Here is a 19,290-nt window from a genome sequence, read left to right as displayed (position 1 = left end):
ACCTCGGTCGACATTCGTACGACATTAATGTAAAGATGGAAAATCTGTTAACAAAATTTGTTGCTGAAAGAGGACTATACATAATTCTCTTTGGGAGGGGGGGGTATTCCCAGTGTAAGTCGCAGACGATCTAGTTTGAAAGTTGCCATCATTGAACGCCTCGTCGGTAAGGTCTGGGACAGTGTCCGGCCTGAGGGAGAGCCAAATTGCTGGAGTTAGTATACTATGAAATACTTTGTTGATTCAGCGTCTTGGGCTTGCATCGAAACAGAAATTGCAAGATCCATCCACACTGTGAATTCCACAGAAGCATGAAGAGATTCGTACTGCCAGTGTGGAGATTCTTGATTTCCAGTGGTTCGTGAAATATCATCGCGGCCTGTAGCGCCTACATGTATAACCGCGGCAAACATGTAATGTAGAATGAAGACGCAGCTCGTGAAAATAAAGAACGGATTGATCATTATCGTTTTGGCAGCATCAGCATATAAAATGACGGGGATCCTCTGCGGTCTTCAGTCGACAGGTGACCGCACCAATTTGGTTCCTTTAACCGATAAAAGTTTGCCATTGCTGGGGTGAATGCATAGCGATGATGAATAGTAATATGTATCGTGGTGGAGGAGACAAAGCCACTTGCATTCGAAGAGCATGTGTATTCCCGCAGGCTCATTCGTCCGCATATACCACTATGTTTTTTTTTAGGATGTCTGGTCTACGGGTGACAAGTTACGATAAAAGCTGCACAACAATAAGAGGAAGCGGACTACGTTTTCTCTTTAGTGTATTCACCTTGCTACCGGTGAATTATTTTTTAAAAGGCCAGGCCTTTTCCAGTTTCGGGCGGAAGTTGCCATCATTAAACGGCGTGTTAGCCTTGCCGAAGTGGACCGAATTGAGAGCTCTACGAGCGTCATTCGACATCTGGTCCCACATGATGAGGTCTTGGAATGTACCAGCGTCGCCAGTAGTATCAAGGTCGTGGTTCAGTGGCCAGGCGTGTTTGTATCGAACCTTGAGGCTGGTGCCGTCAATCACCCATGGCGGACACGGGCTGTACTTCTTGTAGCCATCATGGGACGACACCGAGCAGGCAAGGATCTTAGGTTCTGCGACTTCAGGGTTGTCGATGAACACAATGGCGTGTTCCCAGTCGTGACGGTGACCCATGCGAGATGATGGCGAATCCTTCGGGAAATACCACGAGTACATGATGGCCCACACACCCTCAATCCACGTTGAACGACCGTACACCTGGGAACCGTGGCCGGAGCCTCGGCACCCGCCTCGTGGACTACCAGAAGTTTGAAGACCGCCACTGGTCTCACCAAGCTCGTTCACGGCAGGGTAAGGCACGCATCCCGTGCGGATTTGAATCTGAGGTTTGAACTTGACACCGGCCTTCTCAGAAATCGTGACCGGTTCGGGCTGAGGGAACGGCTTCACTTCATCGTGGCCGATGGTTTTCGTCACCCACGGACCGGGGTCTGGCGTCGGAGCAGGCGTCGGGGCAGGCGTTGGGGCGGGCGTTGGGGCGGGCGTTGGGGCGGGCGTAGGTTCTGGTGTCGGTGGTTCTTGGCGGGGGTCCGGCCTCTGCGTACCTTTCGTCACGTTTCGGGGGACAGTAGCTGAAGGGGCTTGAGTCAACTTGCTGAAGTCAATGTACTTGATGGTCGGCTCCGGTGTTTCAATAGGACCTTGCTCTTGCGAGGCAGTTTGTGATTCGGGGGAGCCGACTTCGATCTGTTCAGTTTGCATTTGCATTTGAGATCCATCTTCGGCTTGCACTGAAGCAAGAACCACAAGACCGGCCCACACGAGGGCGATGAGGTTCATTCTTCCACCCGAAGTGGTTGTTTCTTGACGTCGGAGAAATTTGCAGAATGCTGGGCCCACGTACGACCAGAAGACCGCACAATGTGTAAAACATGTGTGCCGATATCGCGAAGAACACCAGATCGTCAAGTGTTTTCTTGCTGTTTTGCAGAGCCATGTGGTTCAGGATGTGCGATGAATCTTTGAAGAGCAGTTTATGGCCATTACCGGTATTGGTGTATTAAAGAATTAATCGTGATCGGAAGATTACTACTACAACGTTACGATCGTCGTGCCTATCCGATTTGGCTTTTAACACAAGCGCAATACCGCAGAAGCACGCACAAAAATGGACTCATGACTGCGTGCTCTCCTCTTTCGAAATTCCTGTTGGTGGTTGCGCATGATCGAAAGCAGGCTAGGCCTCCTTGCAACAATGAACAACCGGGCCCACAGTCCTCCCCGCTTAACATTTAGGGGTTGTTTCAATTTAATATCGAAACGACGTATGTTCATGCGGGGCGGAACGGTTTGGTCGTGTGTAGTAATGTTCACCAGCTGTTATAGGTACAGTGGTGCACCTCGTTTTCGACAGGGTGGACCATATAGAGTCTGCCAACGGCGAAAAATTATGCAGGAACGCAGATGGGCCAAGTGTACTGTTTTTTAATACTTTAATTCAGTAGATATCGCAGATCCATCTTTCCGCTGTGCAGTTTCTAATTGTCTTCGTCGAAGTACTAGACCAGCCTTCTGAGCACCACTTCATGGCTGTATAAATATCGACTGGTTTATAGTTTTCGCCCCTATAGAACATGTCCAGCTCTGCTTCTTACTTTGTTGTCCGGTAATGATCCTTGAGGCTCTTGATGATCCCTTGATCCATCGGATGCAAGGCAGCAGTTGTATTTGGTGGAAGCTTGTGGATGACCACGTAGAAACTTTTGTTACTGATCACCATGGCTCAGCAGCAGCTTTGCAGCATATCGTCTGCTTGTCAGCGAGACTTAGCGTAGAATAGGTGGAGGGGCGACGTGCCATGGTATGATGCAGCAAAAAATAAGGTGAGCTTCAGTTTTATACTCGTCTGTTCGGTAGCGTCAGGTCGCTGCGGCGCGACGTGTCAGAGGAGGGGAAACCATTGCGGTTAATTCAGCCAACGGTGATGGCAAACGATTTGCGCAATGCACTGAGCGGAATCATAAAATTTTGAAGGTTATAGAGGCATACCGGTGTCGAAAATGAGGTGCACCACTGTATATCCACGAATGTAACATGTACAATCCACACCGAGAATCTTGCGATTGTACCTGTGCCGAAAACGAAACGGGCTGCTTCAAGCGACACCTTTCTATTATTCCCAGTCACTCAATACGATTAATTCTGACGGCTTCATCATCACATGGCTCTGCGTTCACCAAAATAACATCCGTGATCTGGGAATGCTGTCTCGATTTTGCGGTACATGAAGGATGTTCAATGACTGAAAATCAGTCCCAAGTTTGGACTCCCAACCCGTGGCATTCAGCAAAATACATGAAAGATATGCATGGTATGTACTTGTATTATATTACAGCCCTTGACGCTCACATTTGTACCAGTGGTTTCGAGGGTACCGCTCAAATTATTCTTGTTGCCCACGCATCATGGGAAGGCATGAACTCAGTTCATGCATACCCCGTCAAGGGTGCGTGTCCAACTGTAGAAAGAAGGCCAGAGACTTGTTTATATTCTTAAATAAAAGTACGACTGATCAGGCCAGTTTAACCTCACCACTATGGTAATTACTGGGCAAAAAAGTAGGACCAAAGTTAGCGCCTTGGTTGGGGTCATTACCAAGTGCTATCTTACTGCCATGGTCGAATACTAATTAAAGAGTTCTATACGTGGTCTATTTTTCGTAGTCTCACTGCTCTCTAATAGGGCAAGCATTTAATTTGAAGTTTGTCATTAATAACAAAGCATATGTGAGTTTGTAGACAAAAACCACAATTAAGCTTGAGCTCATTAAGTGGCACTTGACCTAGGAAGACTCCATAGTAGCTCTTTTTGTCAAGAATATCTGTTATAGATGGCAAATCGCACTTAAGCTGGGACGAACCGCCTTCTTACAACCTTAAGCTGCAAACCCCATAGTACAGTACTTAAACGAGTTTTTCGTCTAGAACCTTGGTTAAGTGCGATATGTACAACTCGAGATTATACAGTAAATATATATTGTGCTTTGCACACATTCTGTCTAAACGATGTCCTAACTCGTTGTTTTATCAAATCTTGAAAAATATTCCAACATTGATTTACCTACCGTAATCATCGAATTAACGTTGTATTACCATTTATTCGAATAGTTAATGTTGTCGTATGAGTGTTTTCGTTGAATGGCTGTAGTAAAAGCGCCAAACCAACGTCGTACACTCTAACTCTTTCTTAAGCCCGTGCAGCTACATTCCAGAAGATGACAAATTTTATCGACATTCGACAGATCGATTGTGCTGACCTACATCTACGACATTGACCTTAGTGTCATTGCGTCCGTTATGGGGGTCTCGACGCGGTCTATTTCTCGTTGTGGTTAACTGTTTCGTCGTAGAGGTAATGTGATGCCGAACACACGAATTAAAAGGAAGACACGATGGCCGACAGAATTCATTAAGTTCGCCGAAGGTGTCGTAGAGGAGCACTCATGCTTCCCTATTGAAGAGCTTCAAGTCTCAATCCAGTCTACATTTCCGTCACTACTAAATGTTTCGACGACTACTATACACCGTGCTCTTCGTTTTGACCTCGGCCTTAACGCAAAGTCTTGACAAAGCGAGCCAGAGAGAGCGTTCCCGCTGAAATCGACACTTACTTGCCGAATCCATCATTGTGTGAGAAATCAAAGGTAGTGGGAGGCTCATACGTCGTTCTACTACTCATGTATGGCTGCCCAACCTTAACGTGGAGCTGGACTTGCAGTTTGTCGGGCAATGGCAATCCCACTGTCGCACTAGCACACGTAGCGAATTAGAAAAGCATCCCGCTTCGAAAGAGAATAGACCTGAGCTACTTACCGATTGGCTCGTGAAGGAGCAGGACAGTGTGCAGGCAAGCACTTGTTCAGGCCTACAAGCTGGGGAAGAAGTAGCCGGGCATTGCCTTGTCGCTGTGGTTTTGCTTTGTCACCGAGTATGATTAACTTATTTTAACGTTGGGTTATATTCTAGCTTAGATTCAAGAAAAAGATTTGTCGTTGTTTTAGAGGTTCTATTTATAAGTTGATGCAAAGCACAATGTAACGAAAACGTTCACTGTATAACCTGTAATAGAGGAGATTTTCAATACCACTAGCTGGATACGGCATTAAGTTATATTGACTTTTTTTTTCTACAATCAAAATAACAGTTCAAACATGATTTGTTTTTAAGAAATGCATTTTCGTCACGATAAACTTGCTGACAAGGTCGTTACGCTGTAGTGTTACACGTTATTGCACCTGTTGTATTCAGTCCATTAGTAAATCAATGTATTAAAAATAGCATTATGTAAAAATCTGAGGCATAAAATAACGTTTATGATTGCAAGGTGGCACAATAGTATTCCGGACAAATAGAGCTGGGTATACTGTTGATAATGCCTATTATCATATACAATGGGAGGCTGAGGAGCCATAATAAGTAAGTGAAAATTTCATCACTGCCAAAATATAAACCAGAACGCGTCGACATCGGTTATCTGGTGCCGCTGCAAGTTGCCAGTGCAACAAGGCATTCATAAATGGGCGTTTCATTGTCATTCAGGTGGCATAATCGATACATGTACACGGCATATCGGATAGATTGTAGCATAAAGACGACAGGTTTTCGACACAACCCAACAACTTCTTTAGCTATGGAAGGATTGGTTCGTCGATCCATGCTGTTACAGTATAACTGGGTACATGTATTTGATATGAAAGTGAGAAAAGAGTAGCGTCCTATCGTAGTCAGATCTGTACCACTCTTTCCAAGGGGGGGGGGACTGCATTAGAGGCAGCGGTCACTTTAGGTGGAGAGCTACCTTCGAGCCGCCAATATAGCTCTCTTAACGTTAGTGACACCTATTCCGCAAAATGAAACACAAGCTCGTCTTTTTCTCATTTAGGATCACAAGACAAAACTCTACCTACCGGTATTCTAGAACATTAAATACACTAAGGTCTTAAGTTGCCATCCACGATCGCCTCAGATTTGCAGAAATCGATTATCAATAGTATTTAATTTCGCAAAACAAACCATATTATTGCTTCGAAGTGCAAGGCGATACGATATGCACTCACCACCATAACCCCAACACCACGAATACAAAATATAAGGACTCAATTGGCTAGGGTCGTTATTAAGAGTTGCAAGAGGTATTTGGTGCCAAGGGAATTACGCCTTGTACGGTTCCATACGTGCCTAACAGAAGTAAAAGTCAGTTTTCACAATATTTTATTTTTATCATTTTAGTGAAAAACAACTACAACGCTAATTATTCTATAAAAATAAAAAGGCCGTGATAAACTATTTGAGCCTACATATACGAAAATTTGGTGCAATAGCCCAGGATCCCGAGCCAAAATGCCACAAAAAAAATTCGCTGAAACCTTTTATGCCAGTTACATACGCTTTTCGATCTACACAGTACCGTGAAATTATTAATAGTTTGTTGTGGCTGCCAATTCCTGCGTTTCCAGTACCGGTACAACACTTAAATGGTCAAACTTAAATATCGGAGTTGGTATTACCAAGCGGTACAAGATCTTTCTGAGAGTGAAGTGATTACACGTCAAACACACATGCGGTTACCAAGTTACAGGTACAGAGTCTCCTCTCCATGACTCCATTTTTTTTCCAAGTCATTAATGTTGTGTTGTCGACGTCACGTACTACTCGACGCTAGGTTTTGGACAGGCATTATATCGATCGCATGGACTCATGATCAAAGCTTCGCGGAAGACGATTGCAGCGATATTCAAGTCACAACAATACGGTGAGTACACGAACCAAGTGGTAGACAGTGAGTACGTACTTCCCACCTTAGGTATAACGCCTTACAAGTTTGAATATGTGCACTTACTTGTGGAACTTCCTGACTCCTACCTCGCCAGAGCACCAAGTTGGCAACTTAGAAGGGCCAGGCGTCCTCAAGCTTCTTACGGAACCTGCCATCAATAAACGGTGTGTTGGCCTTGCCGAACGAAACCGAGTTGAGAGCCCTGCGGGCATCGTTCGTCATCTGGTCCCACATGATGAGATCTTGGAATGAACCACCATCCCCCGTAGTATCGAGGTCGTGATTCATCGGCCAAGCGTGTTTGTATCGAACCTTGAGACTGGTGCCGTCAATCACCCATGGCGGGCACGGGTTGAATTTCTTGTAGCCGCCATGTGACGCCACTGAGCAGGCAAGGATCTTTGGTTCCTGGACCTCAGGATTGTTGATGAACACGACGACATACTCCCAGTCGTGGCGGTGACCCATTCCGGGCGATGGAGAATCTTTCGGGAAGTACCACGAGTACATGATGGCCCACACACCCTCGATCCACGTCGAACGGCCGTACACCTGGGAGCCGTGACCAGATCCACCGCAATTGCCCCTAGATTTACCAGAAGTTTTCAGACCACCGCTGGTCTCCCCGTATTCGTTCACGGCAGGGTACGGCTCACATCCCGTCCGGATTTGAATCTGAGGTTTGAACTTGACACCAGCCTTCTCTGAGATCGTGACCGGTTCGGGCTGAGGGAACGGCTTCACATCATCGTGGCCGATAGTTTTCGTCACCCACGGACCGGGGTCTGGCGTTGGAGCGGGTGTCGGGGCCGGCGTTGGGGCTTGGGTCGGTGGTGGAGTGGGTACTGGTGTCGGCGGATTCGTTTCCTGAACCGGCCTTGCCGGGCTCATCGTCCCGTTCTGGGGGACGGTTGCTGACATGTCCACCTTGCTGAAATCGATGTACCTCTTGGTTGGCTCAGGTGTTCCAACATACCCTTGAGTTTGCGATCCCGCTTGCAATTCGGTGGTGCCCACGTCAACCTGGGAGGTTTGGTTGTTAGCATCTTGGGCTTGTACAACAGCAAAGACTGCTAGGCTAGTCCACAGAACTACATAGAGATTCATCGTGGATATCAGTAGCGCTGGTTGTCGACGCGGGTGAAATTAAGAAGTGACAGCACCGTGTGAACTACCCTGGTTCCACGACGCAAAGGCATGTCACGAATGCTATCTTGCTTGTTTGGACGATGGGGGCATGAGTAATGTTTGTACTTCGTCGTTTATGGGCCTACCAATCTGCTGATACTTTAATAGGAGCATTTGCATTTGCTGAAGCAACAAACTTTTTTTTACCCAACCACGTGCAACCAGACGTTTGAAGTCACAATTTGTGACCAGCTTCTACTGTATATGACACGTGAATATATATTGACTTTACCAGAGTTTTAATGCATACCGATACTTCAAAAAAAGTTTTTATCAAAAGTGCAAAGACACCCGTCGTGTCGATTGTTAATGGCAATGGCGTTCAAAGACCGTGTCCGACTCCGTGCCCCCCCTTCCGGAATTTTCGCAAATAACCTCGGATTACGTTGCTATCATCCCATGATTCCGATATACAACGTCGAGGCTCTGGATCGTAAAACAGTACAGCGTGCCGTTCCTGGTTGCACCATAGCCTGTGGTCCATAGGGTATGTTTTTACAATGTGGATACATACCTACTCTTTCTTAAAACTGTTTTAATAAAAAATAGTAGGTACTTTAGGGGGTAGTACATGTTTGTTGCATTCCTATGTACTTCACATTGTAGATATATATACCCAAAATATACCAAATGTGGTGTACATAACAAAGCAACAGAAATCATAGCGCTGGGAGGCATCATTTTATTCCTGTCTGAGGGTATTCCTATCCTGAATATACCACAAGAACGGATCTAAGTATCTGTAGTTTGGACAAAGCACAGATTTAGCAATGGGGACGATTACGGTTCACTCTGGGCTTCTCTTCCATTATTGCCAGTTTTGACTCCCCACGCCAAGATGCTCTCTCCGGCCGAGCACCCATAAGGCTCAAGAGTTACTTAGGTCTCGCACTTGGCCTTAGAATAGTGCGCCATATATTATGATTAGGGCCTTATCTGTTGGGTCTCCTGGTGTGAAGAGGAGAATGTTACCGTCAGGGGTGCGACTCTTTCTAGAGTGGTCAAATGGATAGCTTTATCGGTTCAACACTCGCAACGGATTTAATAGCAAGAACGCACTGTTCAAGTATTGCTCCGATAATTTAGCACCCCAGAATAAGAATATTTAATCTCAATGTATATCTGTTTTGCATCTGAATGGTGAGAATAATAACTTTGGTTGGTAGGGTTGGCAAGTCGAGCTTAGCTAAAGTTTACGTAAGCCTTACATGGCTGATTCTAAGACTTTGCTAAGGATTATTTTCGTACCTAAGGGAACTTCAAGGTTTCTGATGCACACTACCAGCAGCTCACTTCACAAAGATTTCCGAGCCTCACAACAAGCCTTCGCACCGCTTCGACTCCCGACAGCCTGCCACCATGCCCAAGCAACGTTCTCCGATTTGGGAGCTATTTGTGGAAACACAGCGCCGCGAAAAAGGTGTTCGAGCCCATCCTGTGGCGGAGTGCAAGGCCTGTCACGCAGAACTGAAGAACGAGATGCCTTCTGAAAATATGCTTCGTCATGCCATCAATTGTACAGAGCTAGGAAGTGAAGAAAACGCTCGATGGAAGCGTCATTACGACAACCTTCAGCAGCAGAAAGCAAAGAAGCTGCTGGAACCATCGCAGCAGGCATCGGACGAGCAGTCGTATGCGTCGCTGCATCTTCGCAGCCCCTCCACGGTCAACAAGAGACTGTTTGACAGCCTTGAATCCGCTAGGCACTCTGCGCGTAAGTCTCCGCGACTTGCTGCTGCTAGACGTGCCGCACGGAAGAATGTTGTTGACGAAAAGAAACTTCGCGTAGCGATGGCATTTTATGTCACTGGAATTCCGTTTCGTGTTGTGGAAGACCCTTTTTTTCGTGCCATGTTCGATTATGAACTTCCATCGCGCCGGCAACTAGCAGGCTCCCTGCTTGATCGTACTTATGAACGTGAAAAACAGCTCGCTATTGAAGCATTGAAAGGAAAGGGCAATTTGGCCCTAGTAACTGATGGATGGTCTAACACGAGGGGTGACAGCATTACCAATTTCATGTTTGTCAATCCTCGATGTCCTGCTGTATTTTGGAAGTCGGTGTGTACTGCTGCTGAGGAGCACAGTGGAGAGAATATTGCGAACGCAATACTTTCTACAATCATTGAACTGGAGTCATTCATTGGAGAGGGGGCAATGTCTGCTGTAGTAACAGACAACGCACGAAACATGAAAAAAAGCATGGGAGCTGGTGACTAAAGAGCGCAATGCTATTGTTTGCTCGGGTTGTGGAGCACACGGAATGAACTTGTTGATAAAAGATATGATGAAGTTGGTGTATTTTAGCAAGGTGCTCAGCAACGCGAAAACCCTGACGAGATTTTTTAAGGTGCGACTGGGCTTGTGGTCGATGTTTAAAGAGCGGCAATCTCGGACGCGGAGGGCTGGAGAACAACGACGTCGACTTTCTCTGCCAGTGGATACGCGGTGGTATACGCACCATAAGTGTATATCCAATGTTGTGCAAAATAAAGATATCAAGGCTGATCTATTCTCTAACCAGGCCATACTTGATCGATACGCTGGTAGTGAGTTAGATGAAGTTCTCGCGATTTTAAGTTTGCGTTCCTTTTGGAAAGAAGCAAACGCAGTTCTGGAGTTGATTAGTCCAGTCAATGATGCTCTCGCAGCATTTGAACACGATGACTGCTCCCCATCGAAGATTATCCATAGCTTTGATGTGCTACGTGCGCATCCCGTGTATAAGACGGCCTTGCCAGGCTGTTCTAAGGATGTCCAAGTGCAAGTGTTATCCATCATTGACAAGCGGCGCAAAAAGATATGGTCGATAGAGTTGGAGCTTGCAAATTTATTTGATCAAACGCTTCCGAGGTCTCCTGCAAACTATATCGATGTTGTTGACGAGGCTGTTGCGTTAGCTAAGCGTGTTGGGCTTGTGACGGACGCGACGGAAAATATGTTTCATCGTCAGCTGGAAAACTTTGCGGTTGACAAAAAGGACTGGTCAGAAGAAACACGCAAGAAGCATGCTAAATTCGAACCATTTAATTGGTGGAGTCTTCAGCAAAATGTCTGTGACCCAGTCAAGCTCTTTGCTAGGCGCATGCTATCCATTCCAACTTCATCTGCATCGAGCGAACGCAATTGGAGCATTCACAGCTTCATTCATACCAAAACTCGAAATCGTCTGTCCCCGGAGCGGGTGAATAAGCTGGTGTTTGTTTACTGCAATTTGAAAGCGAAGGACACCAATCACCGTCTTTTTGACGTGTTTCCAGATGTGTGTGACGAAATTGATTCAAGTGACTCCAGTGATGATGATAACGTGCCGCGTTCCCGTGATCACAACTCGCCTTCAAGGCCCATTCCTCACCAAAATGTAGGGTCGAGTGAGTTTGTCATTCAACACTCTGGCGCAGAGAGTAGAAGGATGGAGCCAGCTGCGTTCTTCACACCAGACGTAAGGAGGCAAAAACGAACGGCACAAAGATCTGCACCAGGTAGTGCTAGATGGTAAAACTCAAGTGCTTGTGAACGCAAATATAGTCCACAGATAAATCAAACTCTCAAAACACTCTTAAGCATTCCCACTTCGTCGCTGAGATCGTCCTCGTTCCGGTCCTGGTACGTCTACCGCTTTCGGCAACGCAGCCTCCAGGGATACGATCAGTCCAGTTGCATCGGCACCCGCAAGTCGTCTCCTTCGTTGTAAGCGCGGTCTCCACCACCCCGCGTTTACCTCAACTGCACGATATGATACCCATAGCACTGGCAGCAGACGCAGTCATCTCCACTCGTTACAGGGGCTCTTAAACATCTCGGATGCGGGCACTTGTTGATGTGGGTGGTCGGCATGACGGACACGGATTTGCTCGCAGACGTTGTGGCCAGGTTGCTCGTATCGGTCTCCGTCTCCTCGCGGATCTCAGTCTCCACAGTCGTGCTCATCTTATCCGACTTCGTCATCGTGGTCTCCACCTCGGCCGACTTAACCAGCTCGCCGCCGGCGTTCGCTGCGCGTCGTCGTCTTCACGGTCTTCGTCCACGATGCTGCCGTCGTCGACCTCCTCGGACTGGAAAACATCCGTCGTCAACGACTCGTTGGGCACCCCAACAGCTTTCGTGTTCGAGCGGATGGCTCTCATGCCGCCGTACAAGGACGCAGATATTATGGCCAGGTCATCGGCTTCCGTCTCCTCGCGGGTCTACGTCTCCATAGTCGTGCTCTTCTTGCTTGACTTTGTCTAGGTTTCCATCGTGGTCTTTACTTCAATCATCCTCGCTGCCGCTGGTTGGGGAGAAGTATGGACGGCCGTGGCTTGAGCTCTGAAGTGCTATGTCGGCGCTCACACCCAACGCAAACTCTTGGTGCAAGGTCAAGCTGACTTATTGAATGTCAACTTGACAATCGGAAAATCAGCTTTATACTAAATGTAAACTAAAATAAGCCTTATTTTATGCTGCCATCCCTATTGGTTGGCCATTGGGAGACGCTGTTGAGGAGTATTCCAAGACTAGGGATTACTACAGAGGGGATCGTCTTTTTTTTTTTTAAATAAAAATCGAACTGCACAATAATTGAATTTGTGGTGCACATAACAAAGCAACAGGTAAATCTGAAAAATATAATTGAAAATGTGGGGCTGTGCGATTTTGTAAGAACCGATGATCTATGGAGCTGCTCGACGCAATCGAGGAGCTGGAGCAGCCGGCGAGCGCTGCAGCTCGCCAGCAAGATTCTGACTTTGTAGAGCGACAAGTACTGTTCGTGCAGCAGAAGTTGCGGGCATTATGGCAGCGAAAGCGCGGTATTGGTGCGGAGATCCCCCGAATCCCTTTCTACTGGGTCTTCTCGAAGCTATTGCGGCTCATCGAGGAGTATCCAGATGGTCTCACTGAGGCGGTGGTGGTCACGGAACTGGCCAAATTACTAAAGCAGAGTGAGGCTGGAAACACAGAGCAAGAAGTGGGAGCTCCGAGGAAGAAGAGAAAGATTCGAGACGACGAGGACATGGGGGATCTGTTGGCTGAAGGGGAACAGGAGGCTCTACAGGCCAAAGTCGCAGGCTACGGCAACCACCGACTGACTATTGAAATGGAGAACGCGAAGGATATTACGGCTCACATGTGCGTAGCTGTATAATATTTGTATCAATGCTGTAGTAGTATCTCTGAGTGTGTGACTGTAGGTATTTGCACCAGAGATTCCGGTCGTGCGTAGATTTCCTGCATAGTAATATGCAGTATGAACCTAGTAGGTGGGTGAATGGTGTGTTATACAGATAATAATGGGGGCACTTACGTACTGCTGTTTACAGTATAGCCACGTTCCCTTTCCAGTCAGCACGTGAGATAGCATTCACCAATGCAAAATTATTGGAGAGGAAGGAAGTGGGCATGGCAAACAATGATCGAGTCAAGTTTACACTATTACCAACGTCATTCCTAACTACACGACTGGATGAATCGAGACCGCTGGATCGGAAGCTATTAGCTGATTCCATTAGTCTGAACCAAGTGGATCAGTTGGTTGGTGGAGCTCAAGACCCTGCTGCTATTCAGCAGTTGATGGTGAAGGCCAAGGTACTTGATATCGGCGCAATTCGACCATGCCAGACGCCGCTGTATGTGCATCGACAAGTTATTCTACTGGGCGAAATTGATCAGATTAATTCACGGGTTCCTGTTGGGGCGACGCCGAACACCCAGAAACTAACACAAGGTCTGCACTTGATGGTTCTATGGGACGATCAAGTGGCACTCAGTCGTCTGTTTCGAGTTGGCGACACGCTCTCGATTTTCCATCCATTTGTGCACGTGTGCGACCAGCATGACGCCGAGATTGTTCACATTTTGAACGAATATTCTTCTCAACAGCGACTCGTATACTACTTCGAGTACGGCAGTGCTACGGTTTTATTCTGCAAGCCATGTCGAGTTGGTACTGTTAAAACAACGACCCCGGCACTTCAAGACCACACCGAGATAGAGCGGCCATTATCTCGCTTGGAAGAGATCAAATCAGGCTGGAACAACTTCTCGTTGTATGCTCATGTGAGAAGCATAAAAGTCTCACACGGCATCCCGCTACTTGCAGCGTTCTTTTACGCGTATTACGATGCGAAGACAAACCAGCCAGGTGATATGACCACAAAAATGCCTCCTCCATTGGACCGCTCGATTGTATCCAAGTACTATTTAGTCGTGATGCTTCAAGTGTACATATCGTCCTCCAAGCGTTTACTGACGATTGAAGTCACTGGTGGGAATGCATTGACTGCATTACGTCTTCTCCCAGGACAGAGCGTCTTCTTAGATGGACTTGTGGCGATGGATATCCAGTCCAAACCAGTGAGACGGTTCCGTGAGCGTGCATTTATACCATCGACTGCATCAGCTCCAGCTGAATTTGCCTTCCCGACGAATGCGTACAACACTTGTTCGTCTTCCACTGTCGTGCTGTGTTCGGATTGGGAAAGCATTTTCGGAAAGCAGTCCCTATTCAGTAATAGTTCCAAGCTGACAGTGGTGAACACGACCTCGGGCCTCATGAATACTACGCTGGATCGGTCAACAACTCTTCATAGTGTCGCAATGCACCCACTCGCGATGGTCGAAATGACTGTAGCATCAGTCGGTTGGCTGATTCCTGGCAGTGGAAGGTCAAGTTCAATCGACAAAACTTGTGAGAAGGGACAATCCGCTACGTGTGCGCATAAATCTTGCTATCGACCATTGGAAATGATGTCGAGAGATCCAAGTGCACCCGGACTGCCTAAGTGGAAGTGCTCCTTTTGTCAGGAAGTTTTTTTCGGATTGGAAGACACAGTACAGACCTACCGCGACTTGGCGGTGACATTAGAGAACGGGCGATCTCAGACGTCTCCAGTGCTGGTCTTGTGTCAAGGAGATACAGTGGAGAGTCTACTGGGTCTCCCGTCTGACGACTATGTGCAACTGCCTCTAGCGGAGAAGCGCACCACACTCGAACGAGTAGTAGGGAACACGTTCCGAATCGTGGTATCTCGATGTGAACCTCGCCACGTCTCGACATCATCGACATCTTCTAGTATCGAGGCTAATACGTCCATTCATCTGCGAATGGACATGGTACAGCCTGTAGATACGTTCGCGGCAGCTCACCACCTTCTTGTAGCTCTTCACAAGAAATTGTAGCCATCTTCAACTTCCCGACATGGCTACATCGTTAGTTTGAGTGATTGTCCCATACAGACAGAAACGATGCACCGAAATCAGACATGTTTTCCATATTTCACTTGGCTTCACTAAGGAGAAATACAAATTCCAAGTCAAACGCACATCCTTAATACAAGCCCCCTCTCCTCTCCCCCTCACTATCGCTGTAACGTCTTCCAGTGCCAGACTCTCCGTCGCTCATGGCGTCTCCGTCCGCTCGCGCGTCGTCCCCGGTCTCGGATCGCCACCACCAGCAACAGGAGGCTCTGTGCAAGATCCTGACGCGTCGATCCATGCGAGTCTGGGCCTCTAAATCGTCCCAGGAGCGGAGCAGTCTCGCCGAGAGCCTCCTGCAGCTCTTCTCGAGCGGATCGTCGGCTTCTGCGGCCTCTAGCGCCGCTGAAATCGCCCAAAGACCCATCACACGTCGTCCAGGCGTGGAGGAGGTCAAGAACTGCGTGCTCTCGAGCGTGTACCCATGTCTGCCGCCGCAATGTGACCCTCTACGTGGCGAGATCTGGCAGGTCCTACTGAACGTCTACAAACGCAACCAGCACGGCTCTGCAGCCCAGGAATTCGACCGAATGTTGCAAAGACTAGGGAAACTCCCTAGAGACCCTCTGCTCGTGGACGAGTGCGGCGATGTGGCCGAGATCCTCGAACCTACTGACCTGAAGAGTAGAGAGCGGGTTCAACAGGAGCTGGAGGTGCTGCTCATGTGGTTCTTGACCACAAAGAGTGTGGCGTATTCCACGGGAATGGCTCGTGTGGTAGCCCCGTTCTTCCTGCTGAAGATGCCGCTCCCTACCATCTACGACTGCTTCTACCAGTACTGTGCCCATTTCCTGCCCCATTTTGTGGTAGCAGACAGCTTGTTCGCCGACTCTCCAGGCTTGAGTACTGTGGGAGGAGGACTGGGCAGTAACAGAGGCAGTAGCAGCAGTATGGAGGAGGCTTTCTCTGGACAGAGAGGGGCTCTGGAGAGATCGAGTTCGATGGACTCGACGTCGTCCCTGGCGGAGGAGAGTAAACGTCGTGCAGATGAAGAAGAAGCGCAGACATTGAGACGAGAACGACAGCAATTGGTGGAGCAGTTATTGAGTTATCATGCACCACAACTTGCGCACTTTTTGAACCAATGGTGCGGCAATGAGTGGAGTGTGGCCGGGAAGCTCTTTGCGGCGGACTTTTTGCTTGGACACCTGTACCAAGTGGTCCCTCCTGCGGCGTTTGTGTACGTGATGGACCAATATTTGCTGACTGGAGACTCGCTTTTCGGACTATTTTTTGTGATCGCGGCGCTAATTCAACGTGAAGAAGTACTCACCGCCTGTACGTCAACTGAGGAAGTACAGGACCAAATTCGAGCCACATTCGACTTGAAGGCTTTTGCAGACGAAGAGAACGTCCGCTTCCTGTGTCTTTCAGCGTCTCGTCTGCGTAGTAAGACCCCAAAGACGTACAAGTGCTCGCAACGTGAAGGTACAGCGGATATCCGATGCTCGTCGCGTCAGGCCATCGAGATCGCTTACGGTTCAGGAGCTGGTATGGCGGCTAAGAAGGTGCGAACACAGTCCAGTAGCAGCATGAATGGTCCGCCGTCTGGAGGTATCAGCGCTCCGTCAAGTAATGACCGGAAGTCTACAGCTGAAGCTGCAGTGGATATGTCACAATGGGTCATGAAAGAGTCACGTTCGATTGCTGGAAAGATCTTCTGGTATCATACGCAGACGGGCAAGACTCAGTGGGAACACCCAGCAGAGAAACATGACCCGCCTTCAGCGTATTTTGCGTTGCCTGTGAGTGTGGAAGAAGTTGGAGTACAACTTATGGGCGGCGAGAAGCCTGGTGACCAGCAAGCGGGTAATGGCAATCTCCGCTTCTTTGTCGTCGACTGTCGAGGCTTACGCAGCTCCGAAGACCTGAAGAGTGGACGTATTCCGGTCGCGTATACGTTGGATCCTTCGGTGTTTGACTCGCCGGAGTTGATCGCGAAGAGCATGGAGGCGTTTAACCCGATGAAGTCTCAGGTTCACGTCGTGTTGGTGGGTCATGGAGTCGGTATTCCGCCTGAATTAGTGACGTCAGAAGATGTCAAGACGAGCATTCGAGACGCTGTACGACTGGACACAGACTGTCTTAACCAGGCTGCTCTGTTCTTCCAGAAGCGTGGCTTCCGATTCGTGAGTACACTTGACGGAGGATACTCGTCTTGGCACGCGTTCATGCGTGATCGCGCTGGCTCGTCTCCTCAAGAATTGCTGAACCACGTAGCAGACCAGTGCGTGTATTGTCGCTACGATACCATCCTGCGTACAGGTGAAGATCCGCTCAAAAAGAAGTCGAAGCAGAAGAAGCCGAGACGTAAGAAAGCGATGCCTACTACTACGTCGATGCCTGTGAATGGTGGAGAGGGAGACGCCAGCATCGTCTCGACTAGTGAACTGAATCGTGCCAGCAGCACTAGTGTCGGTAGTAACGGCAGTACGTCTAGACGTCAGCTGTCACTTTCTCGGAACTCGATTACATCGATGAGGAGTAAACTGTCTGAGGTTTCAATCCCCAAGAAGTGGGGGTGGAGACGACGGTCGTCCGCTGCGAGTGCGAGCAACCAGAACGACAGTGGCTCATCGTCTGAGACGGCGACTGTGGAAGACGGCGGCAGTGACCACGGATCCTCTACGGATGATCAGGAAGAGAAGAACGAGGAGGTGACACACGAGATGCTACGTGCTGCACTGGAAGAGCCTGAAGACCCCAACGTGGAAGGTTCAGAAGCGAAGGATTCCAAGTTTGTGGGTGTCTTTACGATAGACTATAGCGAGGATGAGGATGAAGACAACAAGGAACCGGCGGATAATAACGAGGCGGATAAGGCCGAAGTGTTGAAAAACACGGAGCACGAAAAGGTTCCAGCTATTGGGGCTGTTGTTGGACCAGAAACTGAGCCTACGGTCTCGGCATGAGGACGTAAATGAAGACACTGGAAATTTTAGGTGTACGCGCTGAGTGGGTGGCAAGGAGATGGCAGTCAGTTGCATGAATTGTTCATGATCTATGAATTGTTCATTAGCTAGGTTGTTGAAAGGGCAGGCGGCAGGTGTGTTAAATTGATCGGTTGCGTTGGGATTTTTCGAAGTGTGTTCATCTACTGCATCCGCCACTGTGCTTGAAGAACACTTTCGACAGGCCGAGCTGAGCACGAAAGTGGTCAATTTATCGGTAAAAAATAGTTTTGAGGTTTCGCCTTCATTCCTCAATTGCTTGCTAGACCAAGTACCGGCCATTTCGCCTTGCTACTCACTCCCTCCATCCCCACGGGTTCCAACCACGACTTTGTAGCTATCGCCCTTACTCTTCGTCATTCAAATCGATATATTTTCCGTTGTTGCTTTCCGTTTTATGCCTCATCCGTGCGCTTCTCTGAATAATATCTGGGATTTCGGACGCAAAAAAACATTCATGCAGTTTCTCCTCGCCTAGTCTTCTTAAATCTCTTGCACCACTCCGACCATTTCCCGATGCATGCACTGTGAAAGCTGTGACCACATTGCGCAGTGGTCACATTTCTTCTCGCAATTGAGCCGAATGGTGACCAACAAATAGAGCACACGTTGTATTTCCGAACAACACTGGAGCGCGTACACACGGGAACTTTCACTGCAGTAGCGTCGCGTCTTGACTTGACTATAATCAGCAGACTATCCCATTCGACAGAGCCATGATCTTCTTTCGCGTCAAAGCGATGGTACTTATTCCCACCGGCATCTCGCCATGGTGAGCTGACAAAAAATCCGTCACTTGAGCGCACGCCCTCAAACTTCCACACGCACTTGTAAAACCCGCAGGTTAATGGCTTGAAGTCGTTGTAACAAAGCGGACATCGGACATCTTTATCATCCATGAGGTTAAATGAATTGAAACCATTTCGATAAATGACCATCTCTCCGTATGCTTCACACTAACGATTCATGCACTCGCCTTCAATATTGAGTCCTTCGTCACAAACCCGCCAGTCTGGTGCACCACCCGAGAGGTTGTGCTCGTGCAAATTCGAATTGTCGGTAACATCAGCAAACACTTTGCGTGGAG

The 19,290-nt window shown here is 48.1% G+C and overlaps 6 protein-coding genes across 6 annotated transcripts; 3 read left to right on the top strand and 3 right to left on the bottom strand.

Moving 5' to 3' along the window:
- Window positions 1–807: 807 nt before the first annotated feature.
- On the bottom strand, window positions 808–1,836 carry PPTG_12853 (hypothetical protein; the record flags this gene model as incomplete). Its single annotated transcript, XM_008909560.1, has 1 exon — window positions 808–1,836. The coding sequence occupies one exon, from the start codon at window positions 1,834–1,836 to the stop codon at window positions 808–810; it is 1,029 nt and encodes a 342-aa protein (XP_008907808.1).
- Window positions 1,837–4,662: 2,826 nt separating this feature from the next.
- PPTG_23278 (hypothetical protein) lies at window positions 4,663–5,466 on the bottom strand (the record flags this gene model as incomplete). The annotated part of the gene is made up of 3 exons (XM_008909559.1): window positions 4,663–4,804; window positions 4,869–4,960; window positions 5,446–5,466. 3 exons carry the CDS (start codon window positions 5,464–5,466, stop codon window positions 4,663–4,665), a joined length of 255 nt encoding a protein of 84 aa, XP_008907807.1.
- A 1,476-nt stretch (window positions 5,467–6,942) lies between these two features.
- On the bottom strand, window positions 6,943–7,938 carry PPTG_12852 (hypothetical protein; the record flags this gene model as incomplete). The annotated part of the gene is made up of 1 exon (XM_008909558.1): window positions 6,943–7,938. The coding sequence occupies one exon, from the start codon at window positions 7,936–7,938 to the stop codon at window positions 6,943–6,945; it is 996 nt and encodes a 331-aa protein (XP_008907806.1).
- Window positions 7,939–11,823: 3,885 nt separating this feature from the next.
- Window positions 11,824–12,249, top strand: PPTG_23277 (hypothetical protein; the record flags this gene model as incomplete). Its single annotated transcript, XM_008909557.1, has 1 exon — window positions 11,824–12,249. The coding sequence occupies one exon, from the start codon at window positions 11,824–11,826 to the stop codon at window positions 12,247–12,249; it is 426 nt and encodes a 141-aa protein (XP_008907805.1).
- A 424-nt stretch (window positions 12,250–12,673) lies between these two features.
- Window positions 12,674–15,177, top strand: PPTG_12851 (hypothetical protein; the record flags this gene model as incomplete). The annotated part of the gene is made up of 3 exons (XM_008909556.1): window positions 12,674–13,128; window positions 13,191–13,259; window positions 13,320–15,177. The coding sequence occupies 3 exons, from the start codon at window positions 12,674–12,676 to the stop codon at window positions 15,175–15,177; spliced, it is 2,382 nt and encodes a 793-aa protein (XP_008907804.1).
- Window positions 15,178–15,398: 221 nt separating this feature from the next.
- On the top strand, window positions 15,399–18,164 carry PPTG_12850 (hypothetical protein; the record flags this gene model as incomplete). Its single annotated transcript, XM_008909555.1, has 1 exon — window positions 15,399–18,164. The coding sequence occupies one exon, from the start codon at window positions 15,399–15,401 to the stop codon at window positions 18,162–18,164; it is 2,766 nt and encodes a 921-aa protein (XP_008907803.1).
- Between the last annotated feature and the right edge of the window lie 1,126 nt (window positions 18,165–19,290).

This window comes from Phytophthora parasitica (genome assembly GCF_000247585.1).
Source record: "Phytophthora parasitica INRA-310 unplaced genomic scaffold supercont2.34, whole genome shotgun sequence".
Classification (NCBI taxonomy): domain Eukaryota; phylum Oomycota; class Peronosporomycetes; order Peronosporales; family Peronosporaceae; genus Phytophthora; species Phytophthora nicotianae.
The sequence above is the reverse complement of the archived record's forward strand: the minus strand, read 5'-3'. Positions and strand labels throughout refer to the sequence as shown.